At 45.5% G+C, this 14,722-nt stretch overlaps 3 protein-coding genes across 3 annotated transcripts in view; 1 reads left to right on the forward strand and 2 right to left on the reverse strand.

Moving 5' to 3' along the window:
• Window positions 1-315, forward strand: part of MYH6 (myosin heavy chain 6) — a 46,178-nt gene extending 45,863 nt beyond the window's left edge. The window contains exon 39 of the mRNA XM_036769500.1: window positions 200-315. Coding sequence (XP_036625395.1) covers window positions 200-220 — 21 coding nt within the window. The 3' untranslated portion in view covers window positions 221-315. The remainder of the gene's footprint in view (window positions 1-199) is intronic.
• Window positions 316-4,914: 4,599 nt separating this feature from the next.
• Window positions 4,915-9,301, reverse strand: CMTM5 (CKLF like MARVEL transmembrane domain containing 5). Its single transcript, XM_036736361.1, has 4 exons — window positions 9,067-9,301; window positions 6,359-6,511; window positions 5,337-5,429; window positions 4,915-5,007 (listed from the first exon to the last, which is right to left on the reverse strand). The coding sequence occupies exons 1-4, from the start codon at window positions 9,181-9,183 to the stop codon at window positions 4,915-4,917; spliced, it is 456 nt and encodes a 151-aa protein (XP_036592256.1). The 5' UTR covers window positions 9,184-9,301.
• A 1,715-nt stretch (window positions 9,302-11,016) lies between these two features.
• Window positions 11,017-13,261, reverse strand: IL25 (interleukin 25). Its single transcript, XM_036736597.1, has 2 exons — window positions 13,014-13,261; window positions 11,017-11,278 (listed from the first exon to the last, which is right to left on the reverse strand). The coding sequence occupies exons 1-2, from the start codon at window positions 13,259-13,261 to the stop codon at window positions 11,017-11,019; spliced, it is 510 nt and encodes a 169-aa protein (XP_036592492.1).
• Between the last annotated feature and the right edge of the window lie 1,461 nt (window positions 13,262-14,722).

Raw genomic sequence — 14,722 nt, forward strand, 5'->3', positions numbered from 1 at the left:
CAAGTGGCAGAGACAGGATTCAAACCCAAGGCCTTCCTGACTCCAGGCTCAGCACACTATGAACTGCACCACCTCATCACCTTAGATACTTACTGAATTCTGGTATACCACATCCCCAAGCCCATCCAAGGACCTTCGGCTGTTATTCTCCCTTCTGCCAGAATCTCTCTCTCACCTCTCCTACTCTCTTCTCCTACAGAAGATGCATGATGAGGAATAAGCCTCCTCCCTGCAATTCAAGCAAGGCCCTCTGTTCTCCTCCATCCCTGGGGTCCAGAATGACCAACACACAATAAACATGTACTTCAGATCCAATGCCTTTGTCCTTTCTGCCTGCTCCCTGTCTTCTCTTCCATTACAAGAGACCCAAGGGTGGGGCAGGTAGGTGGCACAGTGAGTAGAGCACCAGCCCTGGAGTCAGGAGGACCTGAGTTCAAATCCAGCCTCAGACACTTGACACACTATCTGTGTGACCTTGGGCAAGTCACTTAACCCCAATTGCCCTGCTTTCTCCCTTCCAAAAAAAAAAAAAGAGAGAGAGACCTAAAGGTGCCTTTTACTGAAGATGGGGAAGACCCATCCGCTGGGGCAGTGGTGTCAAACTCACATAGAAATGTGGGCCACTAAATCATACATTAGAATCCCTGTAGGCTGCACATTGACTTAGTTTTAAAATGTAATATTACATATATTTTATGGCATTTTATTGATTTTGTTAAATATTTCCCAATTACATTTTAATCTGGTTCAGACCACCCTCAGGAAGGGCTTCATGTAGAAAATGGTACGCAGAGTACATCTCGAAGGAAGAGGGGGATTCTTTGAGTGTGAAGGAGGAAGGAATATGATCTAGGCACAGAACATAGGTAGTACCAAGGTTCAGAGGTGGGAAATGGAGTACTCTATGTGAAGAAAAAAGACAAGTCCAATTTGGCTTGATCATAGAGTGAAAGAGGGGAAATTATATACAATAAGGATGGGAAACGGTTGGGGTCAGGTGCTAACAAGCTGAAGACGCTTAACAGAGGACTTTATATCTTATCTGAGAGGCAATTAGGAGTCATTGAAGTTTATTGAGGATGGGAAAGACATAGTCAGATCTGGACTTAAAGAAAATCACTTTGACAGCTGTGTGAAGGGTGGCTTAGAGAGGAGAGAGACTGGGGGCAAGGAGACCTAATTAGAAGGTGTTGTTTGTGAAAACAGACCCCAAAAATCTGAAATCGTTTTAGAAAGAAATTTATTAGGTCGTTTGGTAGAGGAGACCAAGCCAGAAAGGAGCTATATGGCTCCCTCTCATCCAGGCTCTGGAAGGTTTACGCTATATAGAATTTAGACAAAGGTACCAGCGCATGAACCACGTGTATGTGGGTAAGCAAAGTTGACAAGAGGGCGATTTGAAAGCAAGGATGGTTGAGATAGATATGAGCAACTATAAATTTTCAGTGAAATTTAGGCGAACCCCAAACACAAGCTTGGGGGATCCATCACAAATCCTGGGTGTTGTAACCCCAAACAAGAACGCTTTGGGTGGATCCAGGACCAGGGAGAACCCAAAATGCCTTGTAGCCATCTCCAGCATTCTTAGAGAGTTATGGGGATCAGGAGACATTGTGAGTATTCACAGCCTTTAATTACATAGGGTTGGATTTAAGCAATATAATAATTTTTCCAAACAGTGTAATAAATCATTTTTCCTACAAAAGGCATTGAAATAATCTTAGTGAGAGCTGATGAGTGCCTGAACTAAGATAGTGGATATATCAGTAGAGAGAAAAGGTATGATTCAAGAGATGTTGGGGAGGTAGAACAACAAGATTGCCAAGTAATCACATGCGTATGGGTGAGGAAGAGTGAGGAGACAAAAAGAGTACTGGGCTTATGAACCTCAGAGACTGGAAGACTGATGGTGCCTTCCAAAGTAATAGGAAAGTTTGTTTACTAGCTGTGTGACCTTGGGCAAGTCACTTGAACCCAATTGCCCTGCCTTCGTCCTTCCAAAAAAAATAAGAAATAGGAAAGTTTGGAAGAGGGGTAAGTTTGGGGGAAACGACAGTATTGCTTCTATTTCTACCTTCATTGAATTCATTGCTCATCACCCAAATTCTTCATATTTCTTTCCACCCACATGTTCTCCCTCACAGCCTTCCTACACACACCAAACCAAGCTTTCACCTAGTGTGTTCCTTTCAAACAAGGTATCCCCTTTCTAAAGCTATATGCAGTTATGAATCCCACCCTCAGTGATACCTATGAGGTTAGATAGGTTTCTTTGCCTTGGGAAAGTTCCTTTCTTGAATTTTTTTTTCCTGGGAATTTCTAGACTCTTTAGGGCTATTCTGTTTCCTAACCTTGTAGCCACTCTTAGGTGGCTTAGCTTGGAGAATATACCTGTCAGTTTTTTCCTTCCTCCTTCCTTTTCAGTTTCAATCTCTAAATTTACACAATCTTCAGGCAAATGCTTGTAATTTATGACCCTTTACTGAATCTCTGAGTTGGTGTGAGGTCCAGCTCTCACGAACCCGGTTCAATTTGTATAGTTCTCAGCACCTAAATCTGTGGCTCATACCCCTACCCGGGGTTTTCCTGTGAACATCATAATTTGACTCAATTTTCTGCCCATTCAGGATGCCCCTGTGAACACTGGAATTTGGTTTTTGTCTCTCTAAGGCTAATGGTTCTTAGACCAGGGTCCATGCACTTGTTTTCTTTCCTTTTTTATATGTACTTTGATAACTTTATCTCAGTACAATTAACTTCCTTTATCTTATACATTTAAAAACATTATTCTGAGGAGGGGTTCATCAGTTTCACCAGACTGACAGAGGGGTCCATGACAAAAAAGAAAAAGTTTAAAAATCCTTGCTCCAAATCCCTTCGGCTCTCTTATACAAGAACTCAGGGTAACCAGACATTGGACACAAGATGAATTTTATTTAAATTGGCAGAACACAAAGCACTCATACCTAAGCATTTAAATAGTCAATATAACTTCTCTTCCCCTCCAATGGAGCACCATATTTCCTGAGGACCTACATAGTACTTTAGACTTTGTACTCTGATGTCCTGTCCCCACCATAAGGGTTTTGAAAGTACTTATTGTATTCTAGCACTTGGAGAATCAAGCAACCCTTTCCCTTTTGTGGACCTCCACCTCTCTCAAGGTGTACAGTCCTTATAGTCCTACCCTGGGAGAGAGAACAGGGGTGACACTCTCAACAAGAGGAACTCAGGGCCGCTAGGAAGTCCAGAAATCCCCTGTTTTGCTGGATCTTACTTTTCCTTGAGACCAACACAGTCCTTGTGATTCATTACCAGTGAAGAGATAGATCTGGGCTGGTCCATTCCTTGTCAGCTCCTTCTCTCCTTTCATATATCTCTGTCAGACGAAAGTTCTTTCTCTCTCTGCCTTATCCTTCAGAAGAACTCTCCATTCCCTCTCCAGAATTTGTGGTATCTCCAGTCAGTGGTACCTTCATTTCCCTAGTTTTTTCTGTGTCTCAATCTGGTACCATCGTTGGTACTGTGCACATGTTGGATTCGTAGAGGGACTAGACTACTTGGTTGTACCAGCCTCTCTCCAGGGAACTGAGTCCATGTCTGTATGTAGCCCCTCTGTCCTCTCTCCTTTTGTTTGTACACACAAACACACAAAAACACACACACACACACACACACACCCCTTCTGCAGGAGAGCCCTCTCATTTAAAGGTGAAATCCAAAAAGATGAGCTTTGTCAGCAATGAGGTGTCAACCCATTATTCCTAGTTGTCATGAATGCCAGAAAAAAAGAGACATAGTGCAATAAGGACTCAGGAGAGATGAATCACACTTTTTCTAGAAAATTCACATATTTTCCAGGACATGCAAGAAAGAAAAGGGATATGCTTTTCATGAGATATGTTTGAGTACACCATCTATATTCATTTTTACCATCCCTTGTTCGGAGCACTGTATCTCTGGACAAGAGCCCTTTATACTCATATTTCATTGGTCCAGAAATCCAAATAGTTTTCTCTGATACCATTTTCTTAACCAGCTATTTCACTATCCAAAGTGAACAAAGTTTTCTCTCTCTCTCTCCCTCTTTCCCTCTCTCCCTCTCTCTCTCTCTCTTTCCCTCTGTCCTTCTCTTCCCCTCTCTCTCCCACGCAATTGGTTTTTCTTTCCATATCTGCTTCTTTCTGTAGTATCTGGCTTTACACATCTGTATAAATAATTTTTTCTTTCAACCAATTTTGCAAATCTCTAGACAAATATATTCTCCCTGGTCCCTCCCCGCTTTTACCATCTCTCACACACACACACACACACACAGACACACACACACACACACACACACACACACACACACACACACACACACACACACACGAGTCTTCCAAGGGAAAAAAAACTCTTCTACATTCAGAACTTACCCAGCTTACTGGGACAGAGACAGATTTAGACCCAGGATTTTACACCTTTAATTCGTGAACAATCTTCAGGGGTCTGGAGGGCTTAGCCAGACCCAACACCTTCCCCAACTTGTCTCCTCTCTTCCTTCCCTTCCCACCCAACCTCCAACATCAATCTGCCTCTTTGGTCCAGTGACAACCTGGATCTTACTGCTGGAGAGCTGACTGAATACACATTGGAGATTCTGTGGGCTTCCTGGCCTTGGGGGGAGCCTCAAGGAGCAGGAGTGTTGTCCAACAGGTTTCTGAGGCTTTTAGGAACTACAGGATTCATGACAGAAACCAGAACTTCTGGGATTCACTCACTATTGGTTCCCTGGAAGAAGGTAGCCAGAGAGAGGGCATGAGGACACAGACTAAGGCTCTCCCCTCACATCACCCCTCGTCCATTGAAAGGGGCCGGTAGAGGGGTGGGGAAGAAGAGAATTGATTGGTCCTGAGCTGTAGGAGAGCATGCTCACTCACCCTGGGTGGGGCTGGGTGCCATCTCTGCCTGGTAGATCTTGAAGGCATCATAGACAAAGACAAAAACAACAATAACGCCAAAAACCTGGGGTGGGGGGGGGAGGAAGGCGTAGAGATTTGAGGGTAAGATCAGAGAACTGAGGAGGATAGTGAAGGGAGAGGGAGCGGGTGGAGAGAGGCCATACAACAAGGTAAGAGGCAGTATGCCTCTGACGGGAGGAGGAAGAGGAGCCAGAAGACTTAGGGCCACCCTTCCCAAACATTACCCAGCCCCTGCCCCCCAGGGACAAACAAGGTTTGGGGTCTCAACTAGGGGGCACTCTTTGGGGGACAATGGCAAACAGTGCCTGGTAGAGCAGAGGAGCAGGAGGAGGGCAGATAGACTAGGGGTCTAGGAAGCAAAAAGGCACTCACGAAAGCAGCAATGGCAGGTCCCTCCCGAGAGACTACAGCTGCAAAGGACACAACGAGGAGGATGACGACAGCACTGACACATCGAAGGAAGTCCTGGGAAGCGGAGAAGAGCAGAAGCAGATCAGACAAAAGGGTCGTGAGGGGGACAGTGGCAGGACCAATGTGGATGAAGCTGGGGACCCTGAGGGAGCTCCCAATGTGGCATTTCACCAATGAGCCAACTGGCCATGACTGGGGGTGGATGGGAGGGTGGAGAAGGTGATGGAAAAAGAGTCCAGAAGAGACCTATTGCCACCCCCGCACCAACTTATGGTCTTCTGGGCTACCCTGGTTTGCAAAAGGGCTCAATTTTTTTTGAAAGAAACACGGAGTTACCTTACATAGCTGATCCCTAAATTGGCAGGGTGGAGCAGGAAGGGAGGCAGGGGCAAATCTACTCCGAATTAAGCTTTAGACCCTATGGTACTGGACCTGAGGTTCCTTCCTGAACTCTACTTCCCCTGAGAGTCTGTCTGCAGGGACTGGGCACCTGGGGTAGAGAGTGGGGATGGTGAGAAAACAAAGCAAAAGGATGGGAACGTTGGGAAAAGGAGGAGAAGTAGAATTTTAAGGACTTCCAGCCTCATATGGCTTTCCGAATCTGCCCACTACCTTGCTATGTTGCCTTGGACAAGTCACTTTCCCATCTATTTCCTTATCTATAAAATCTATAGTTCCCTTGGGCACTAAGATTCTATGATTGAATGACTCACATATATGTTGACCGTAAATGAGCTCTGTTTTTTTTTAAGTCAACTGTCTGGGCACTTTTTCTTTATTTTACAAGAAAGAAGGCATTGGCACTTGGCCCCAAATTGGGAAGTTAAAGAGGAGAAGCTGAGTTTAGGTGCAGAGACAGGGAGGGTGGCTAGATCAGAGACTGACCTGGGCAGAAATACCAAGGGAAGATGTTTTGGAGGGGTAGAAGGAAAAAACGGACGGGGTCGGCTAAACCAGAGGGCTGGGAGGAACTGCCTTCTCACCAAACAGGGCCAGTTGAGGCTCTGGAAACGCTGGTAGTACTGGGTAGCATAGAGGAAGATGAAGGCCAGGGTGATGAGGAACTCAAGCAGTGGGGCTGCCATGTAGGCTGAGATGGAGGCAGCAAAGCATATGGTCATGATGAAGGTCAGAGCCTGTAGGGTAGAACTGTCCTGAGTGCCCTGGGAGTGTCCAGAATCTCCTACCCCCCAGCCTCACAACCATCCCAAACTGGGCTTCAGCCTGGCTTTCTCCATCCCAGGGGAGAGACCCATCCTGACAAGAATTGTCAGTACAAATGAAAAGAACACTTTAAAAAAAAAAAGAAAAGCCAAGAAGCAGCTAGGTGGTGCAGTGAATAGAGCACTGGCCCTGGGGTCAGGAGGACCTGAGTTCAAATTCGACCTCAGACACTTGACACTATCTGTGTGACCTTGGGCAAGTCATTTAACCCCAACTGCCTTGCTTTCCCCCCTCCAAAAAAAAAAGCCAAATTCTATGAATTAAAATGCTCCTTTCTCCTTTCCTTGGAGAGAAAGAGGGGCCATGAATGCAGAATGCTGCAGACACAGCCAGGTACCATTACTCTTGGTTAGTTTTGTTTGATTGTTTATCTTTGGTACAAAAGAAGGCTCTTCAGAAGGAAACACAAGCAAGCAGGATAGTACTGGAATTACCATGTCAAATTCAACACAAACTTTTTTTAAAGCTATACATAGCAGAAATTCACAGTTCCCCATACCATTCACTTCTATTTTTTGCATTGGGAAATGTTAGTCTTTATTGGTGTTTGTCAAACTCATAATAATAAAAAAGAAAAAAATTTTAAAAGAAGGTTCATGGGGGTCTGTGGGGAGTATATCTGTAAATGACCATAACGTAAACACAAAAAGCATCAATAAAACTTTTTTTTTTTTGTAATGGGGTTGTCCCTCCTCTCTCTGCCACTACCCACCAATCCCAAGAAGGTGAAACAGAAACCAAGATGTCGAAAACCTTTGTCTTCCCTTCCTACCCCTCCCACTGAGACATTCTGGTGCCTCCAGTGAACAGTGGGTACACAAACCAGACAGATGAGCCAGGTCAGACCAGGTAAGGCTGATGTTTCTAATGGTGATTCCAAGGGCTTTGGGAGAGACAACTCACATGATATAGACAAAAAGAGCCTTGAACTTGAAGTCAGGACAGGGGTTCAAATCCTGATTCTGCCCTGACTTAAATCACCTCAAAAGCCCCTTACGGTTTTAAATCTATGAATTTAGGAGCCCAGCCCTACACCAAAGCTGCTCTCGTTTGCCTGCTCACCAATGCCGAACGTTACTTAGTTCAACACTCCAAGAATCTCTGATTTCATCCCTCCACCAAATCAGATCAAAACTCCTCTATGTGTTTGTAGATAATTCCATAAGTTGGTATGGCAAAAAAAAAAAAATCATCACTTGACAGCCAACCTTCTGGTAAAGAAGCCTCTCTGAGATGAGCTAACCTGGCCCTCAGATGACTAACATACAATCTGCCAGCTGGTCAAAATTCGTATTTCACCAGCTGAGCCTTTGACCAAAGGGTCATTTCTGTAAGCTATGATTTCTATAGATATTCTTTTACCCAGAGCCGTAACTAGGATGTGGATGCTAAAAATCTTACACTGGGTGCCAACACTGAGACAGGTTGCGACGACACTTTTAGTTATTCGGCATCGGCAAAAAAACAAACAAAAAAGCCCTAAATTTTGCACCAAGTTATTGAGAATAATTATATAAAATTGAAAGCTACCAGATGGCAATTTGCTCTTCCCAGCAGCTAGATCTCAGGTAAGTTCCTTTTCATCCCTTTCCACCCTTTTCATCCTCCCCATCCCCCAACCTCTGCTGATGGCCTCCCAACAACAACTTCAAGGTGTCCCAGGTTTCCACAGGTGTTGCTCCCCCTCCGCATTTGACTTAAGGGCACCTGGACGTGTTTTGTTGCCAAAAAAAAAATCTAGTTAGAGTTCTCCCTTTACCAGAGGGCAAATAAAGTCTCTAAATCCACAATAAGCAATGAAATTTCAGGTGAAAATAATCCTTAAAGGGGGATTAATTTTTTACTAAAATGAAACGGACTGTGAGGCTGTGAGTAGACTTTGATTAGGGTGAGGACAGAGAGCCTGAAGATGACAAATGCCTGAAGAAAAAGGGGGAAAGCCAAAGGAAAAGAAGGTTGGCAGGATCAAAGCTCTTCCTTGCTTCACAACTTTGCCTGGAATTAGCCCGGCATGAGAGATTTTTCTTAAGATCCCCTGTCTTACTCTCAATTCGTCCCATTCTCCCCTTGTATTGAAAAAAAAAAAAAAACCTTTCCTTATGTCTGACTTCAATACTTCTTGATGCGGAGGGGAAAGGGGAGAGGGGAGAGGGGAGACGGGACACGGGACACGGGAGACGGGACACGGGAGACGGGACAGGGAGCTCCAGGCAAGAGCGTGGGACAAGTTGACTGATAAGGAGCACCTGGATGAGGCTGAAGTGAGAGATGCACAAGGTGGGAGCAGGAGACAGAGAGAAGGAAGTTAAGTGGAGTTTGAGTGAGTCTGGGAGGGAAGAGGTAAAGCTGGAAGGAAAAGCCCCCTAGGGAGAGTAAGCAGAATCCAGGGAAGAGGGGACAGGGGTAAGGAGGCAAGCGAAGTGAAGAGAGGGGGAGAGGGACGGGACAGGGCAGGGCTGAGGGTTACCAGCTCGACTTCCAGAAGGATGCCTTTGGGGTTGGTGAGAAAGCTCTTGTCGATGGCGAAGCCCTGAAGCCCCAAAGCTCCCCTCTCTTCTGGAGGCTTGTCTCTGGTACTCAGCATCTCTGCAGAGGGGCTGGTGGCTAGGCAGAAGGGTGGTAGACCCGGAACAGCAGATGGAAAGGGCGAAGAGTCTTCCCTCCTGGCCCCAAGAAGGGAACCGGAAATCTGGAATGGGGAGGGGGAAGGAGAGAGGGTGAGGGGAGGAGGGAGAGAAAAAAGGGAAAAGGAAAAATTGAGGAAAAAAGATCACACAGAAAATGAGGGTAAGAGAAAGGCTGAGGAGGAGCAGGAGGAGGAGGCGTGCAGGACTGTCCAGGAAGGGTAGCAAAGGGAGGGGGCTTAAACCGGAATGGTGGGGGAAGTAGAGACGTTCTGGGTGGGTAAGGAAAAAAATTGCTCCAGGCCAGAGTGCTGCTCTCTGTCCCCTGGACTGTGCCTGGAAGATGGACCTAGCAGTGCCAGGGAGATGGGAGAAGGAGGAGGGCCAGGTGGTTAAGGATTGGGGTGGAGAGAAATGCTTAAGCCTTCCCCTTTCCCTCAGCCAACCCCCGCCCCGAAGTAAAGTCAGAGAGACTCAAAGAAAGAAGCATAGAGACAGGCAGGAAAACAGAAACAGACAAGTGGGATCAAAGAGGAAAGGGTTGGAGCACTCCAAAGGCCCTGAACCCTGAAGACTTTTGTGTCATTGAAGAATCAAATGACTTTCTTGCCCCTCCACCCGTCATCATCTCCTCTCCTTCTTTCCTGATCCCTTTGCTCTTCCTCTACTCTATCTCTCGTGGGGAAGGAAACTGGAGCCCAGCCCAGGCTATCCCCCAGGCCCGGGTTGTGGCCTACTGGTGGGACCTGAGGACAAAGGGAGATTGTTGGGGGGTAGGGGAGCAGCACTGGGGAACAAGGAGCCAGCTGTGTTCAGGGCTGGCAGCCTCAATGCGCCTCTGTCTCTCCTCCCTGCCTTGCCAGGGCCAGCCTGACCCCCACCCTGGGTATGTGGGGAGCGGGAGGCACAGAGGTGGGGGGAGAAGGGAAAGGGAGGGATCTTGAAGGGGGCATTCTGCAGGCCCCAGAAAGGGAGATGGAGCGGGGGATAAAACTGGGGATAAAATTGGGGACAGAAAAGGGGAGCTGTACTGTGGGGGGTGGGGATGGGGCGGGGAGAAACCCAAGCTTGGCTGGGGAATAGAGGGTGGGGATAGGGCTGCCAGGGAATGCCAAAAACAACACAGGCTACTTTCATTTCCAAAAATATTTATTTCAACAATCCCCCAAATGTTCTACCAGAACTTCTTCTCCAGAAATGACCAGATTCATTATTCTGTAGCATAACAAGTCAGCTCTCAAATTGCTTAGTACAATAGTTAAGCACTAAATAGACGCTTGTTGGTTTGGAGAAGGGACCAGGACCCTTTGGAACAGTAAGGAGAGGTGGAAAGGGAAGGTAGGGGAACAAAGATTAAAATGGGCAGAGCTTGTCTCCTGCAGTCTTCCCCCCCCCCCCAACAGGCAGTTCAACGTCCTGGGTGTCCGTCAGACCACTAGGCTAGGGTCTCCGGGACTGGGGCTGCAAGGGGACATCTACACAGATACCCACCCAGAAAAATGCAGATTACACCAGAGTGCTCCCACCTTCCTTCCAGGCCAAATGCTCAGCACCCCAACTGAGTTTTTTTCTGTTACCTTCCCGAGAGAGTTTAGTAAGTAGATGGGTTTGGCAAAGGGAAGGCACAGGAGTACCAGGCTTCTGGCCCTGGAACAAGGTGGTTGTGCTAATGATCACAATTAGCTTCGCCTGTGCTCCAAGTTTCCAGGTGAAAAACCTGACGCCCAGAAACTGGTGCTCATCCAGCATTCCCCCAGGCATGGAGCTGGGTCTCCTGGCACCCGACTCTTGGGCTAGGCCATGATCCGAGGCAGGACGCAGACGCAAGCAAAGGAGACAGGGTAGACCTTCTGCTCCAGGTAATAACAGTCACTTCCCGCCTGCTCGCCATGACTGTGACACGGGCGCCGGTAGAAGACAGTCTGGTTGTGCCAAAGTAGCTCAGAGTTCCCACGGGGGTCCATGTTGTAGCCTGAATTCAGGCTGACGCAATGAGGGCACAGGCAGCGGGCATGATACAAGTCCTGGGGAAGCCGGTTTTCATCCCTGTCCAACCTGTTGGGAGAGTAGGTGCCGTGAACCCAAGTGGAAAGAGGCCCAGGAATTCACATTTAGAGGACAGACATGGAGGGACATGAAGAGATGAGGGGACCAAAACAACTCCATAATGCTGTAGTTGGACCCTAGGCCATTCACTATTGTAAGGGGATCCAAGGTATTCTGGATACCACGGAAAGTGGTAGGTGGTGAACAGAGAGACCCCAGTTCTCACCCTGGCTTGCAACCCCACTACAGGGGGCTCTGGCTTCCGGTTGGGTCTACCCCACCAAGCATCCCCTAAAAAGGGCCCCAAACCCCAAATTTATCCTACTAAGGGACTCCATTTCATGGCTTATCTTGTGCCAGGGCTTGGAATTTTATATTAATTGAGCTGTCAAAATAGTTCTGTAACAAATAATGGACAGGCAACATGTTGTAATGTAAAGAACTCTGGACTTCGAGTCAGAAGACCTAGTGCTGAGTCCTAACTCTGTCACAACTATGTCACTGAACCTCGTTTTCTTTATTGTAAGGCAAGTACCCTATAAATCACAAAGCACTATGGAAATTAGACTTATTATTACTATTGTTATAAAAATGTGAATAATTAGGGGACCCACGGGTGATTTTGACCCAGCTCTTAGTTTCAGGACATTCCCTTTTCACTTTCCCCAAACCATTAGGGCTAAGTCAGAGCTCCCTCTGGAGTTCAAGGAATTGGCATGGAGTATGGGAAGAGATTCATTCATTGATCCATCCATCCAGCGAACTTTTATCATATCGGGGTGGGGGATACAAAGTTTACCTGCCACTACGATATTTAACAGTCTAGTGCTGAGGTTCTTAACCATTTTTGTGTCATGGATCCCTTTAGCAATGTGATGAAGCCGATGGACCCCTTCTTGTAATAATGTTTTTAAATGTATAAAATAAAATGCAAATGTAAAAAAATGCATAGGTTTATAAAGGAAATCAATTATATTGAAAAAGAATTACCAAAATATTTTAAAAATCAAATTTATGGCCCTTGGGTAAGAACCCCTGGTCTAGTGAAAGAATAGGACAAAAATATCAATAACATATATTATATGACACTTTAATAAAGATATAGGGAGAAATGATATCAATATGTCAAAGATCAATGACTTTGGCCAATGTCACCACCACTAATGCAGATCACAACTCCCTCATAACTTAGCAGATAGTCATTGAGAGTCTCTGGGTCTGAAAAATTAATCACCCTGTGATCATCCTTGGTAATAAGACTTTTCAAACAGCTAGAATGGTCTTCAAGTCAAGCATTTGAAAGATCTACTGCTTGGTTAGATCTACCAGAGTTGACAATCCTCTAGCATAGTTCTCTGGAAATCAAGGTAACCACCATGACATTATGAGGCATTGGAGTAGGACTTTAATGGAGGCAAAATAATACCTTGGATATATGTATGTATATATATATATATATATATATATATATATATATATATATACACACACATACATACATACATACATATACATATATGTATTTCTTTATGATTAACAAAAAAAGGCAAGGAGAGACTGCCTCAGATAGTGCCTCCATCCCTACAACCCACACACAAACATGCACACACATATACACGAACGCTCATATACATATGCATATTTGTATGTGTGTGAGAGAGAAAGAAATGGAGACTGGGGTCCAGCGGGGATCCATGGGGAAGGGGAGGGCAGTGAGAAGGACAAGAAAGGTCAGTGGACTTACTCATAGCTCCAGGGAGAGATAGCCCTCGAATTGAGAGGCCCATCCCGGCTGGCCCGGCATTGGGAGGGTTCAGCGACCTTGACATTTGGGAGCTGCAGATTTCTAGAGACTTCCAAGAGCGCAGAGGGCATACCGTTCCAGTTCAGCAGCTCCTCAGAAAGGTCCTGCTCTTTGTTGCAACAGCACCTGTGGTGATGATTGCAATCCTTCCGAAACCTCAAGTTCAGAGCCTGGGTCCCTGTGGCCATTACCAGAATTCCAATAAACTGCAGAAATTAGAAAAAGAGGAAGGATAAATGAGGGGAGGGGTCCCCAGGTGTCACCCTGGCTTGCAACCCCCAGGATTGTCCCTCCATTCCAGTTCTCAATCCCCCAAGAGGCCCTCTTTTCTAAGAGTCTGAACTCTAACTCCTCCAGGGCCCCAGAGACCACGTCCCCAGCCCAGAATCATAGAATATTAAAGCGGGAAGAGACTTTATAGATCATCTAATCCAATCCCCTTATCTTATAAATAAGGTCCTTAAGACTCAGGTCACACAGCCAACAGTACATAGTAGGGTTAATTCAGACCCAGATCTCCCAACTCCAGGTCCAGAATTCTTTCCAACGAACCATGCTCTCTCCTCAGCTCAACCCCAGCTTCCCTCCATCTTCCTAAGCCTCCTGACCTGAAGTGTGAGGCCTTTACCTTCCTCTTACTACCCCATTCACTCACCCAATGCATGCTGGATGTAGCAAAGTACTGGACAGAGAGTTGTTGGGAAGAGCAGGTCAGAATGAAGCTGATACCCAGGGACTGCTGGTTTTATTAACCTCTGCTTCATTTGACATGCAAATACGATATTTCCAGGGAGTGGTAAATAATGCTCCTTAAGTAAAGTTGCTGAGGGCCTTAAATTATTTTTTTCATCTCTTCTAGAGCCTTCTTTTTTTTCCTTTTTCTTAATTTAGTCTTTCTTTTTTTTAAATTTATGCGATAAAACAAGCATTTCCATAGCATAGTATAATTTTTAAATGATTGTACATGAAACTGCAAATATATTATGTGTACCAAAAGCAATGCTTTTAAATGAAGACATGAGTTTCCTTATCTGTAAAACTGGAAGGGGAGAGTCTCCAGGAAAGTAAGAATATCTGAAACCATGTCACATGAGAACTGGTTGAAGGAAATGTAGCACGTAAAGCCTGGAGAAGACTTAGGGTGAATTTAATTTCTATCTTCAAATATTTACAACATTAACAACTAAAAGAGATTATGCTTACATAGCAGAACTTGGATTGGAGCAGACCCCATGTCTCATAGCAGTGGCCATTCCATTTGGACTCAGAGAGCAGAATTAAGGATACTGAGTAGAAGTTAAAAAGAGGTACATTTGAGTTAATATAATGAAAAACCTTCCAACAATCAAAACAACCCAAATGCATAATGGGCTGCCTTGTAGAAGGGCTGGTGGGGAATGTATTCCCTAACAATAGATGCTGGATGACCGCTTGTCAGGATGTTATAATTTGCCAGCAGGGGTTCTTAACACAGCAGCCATGAACTTGGATTGTTTGTTTTTATTAGAATTTTGATAACTGCATTTCAATATAATTGGTTTCCTTCATAATTCTGTGTTTTTTATACATTTATGAACATTATTTTGAGAAGGGGCCCATGGGCTTTGACAGACAGCCAAAGCAGTCTATGAACTCTTCCTGGCCCAGAG

Source organism: Trichosurus vulpecula, chromosome 8, assembly GCF_011100635.1.
Source record: "Trichosurus vulpecula isolate mTriVul1 chromosome 8, mTriVul1.pri, whole genome shotgun sequence".
NCBI lineage: Eukaryota > Metazoa > Chordata > Mammalia > Diprotodontia > Phalangeridae > Trichosurus > Trichosurus vulpecula.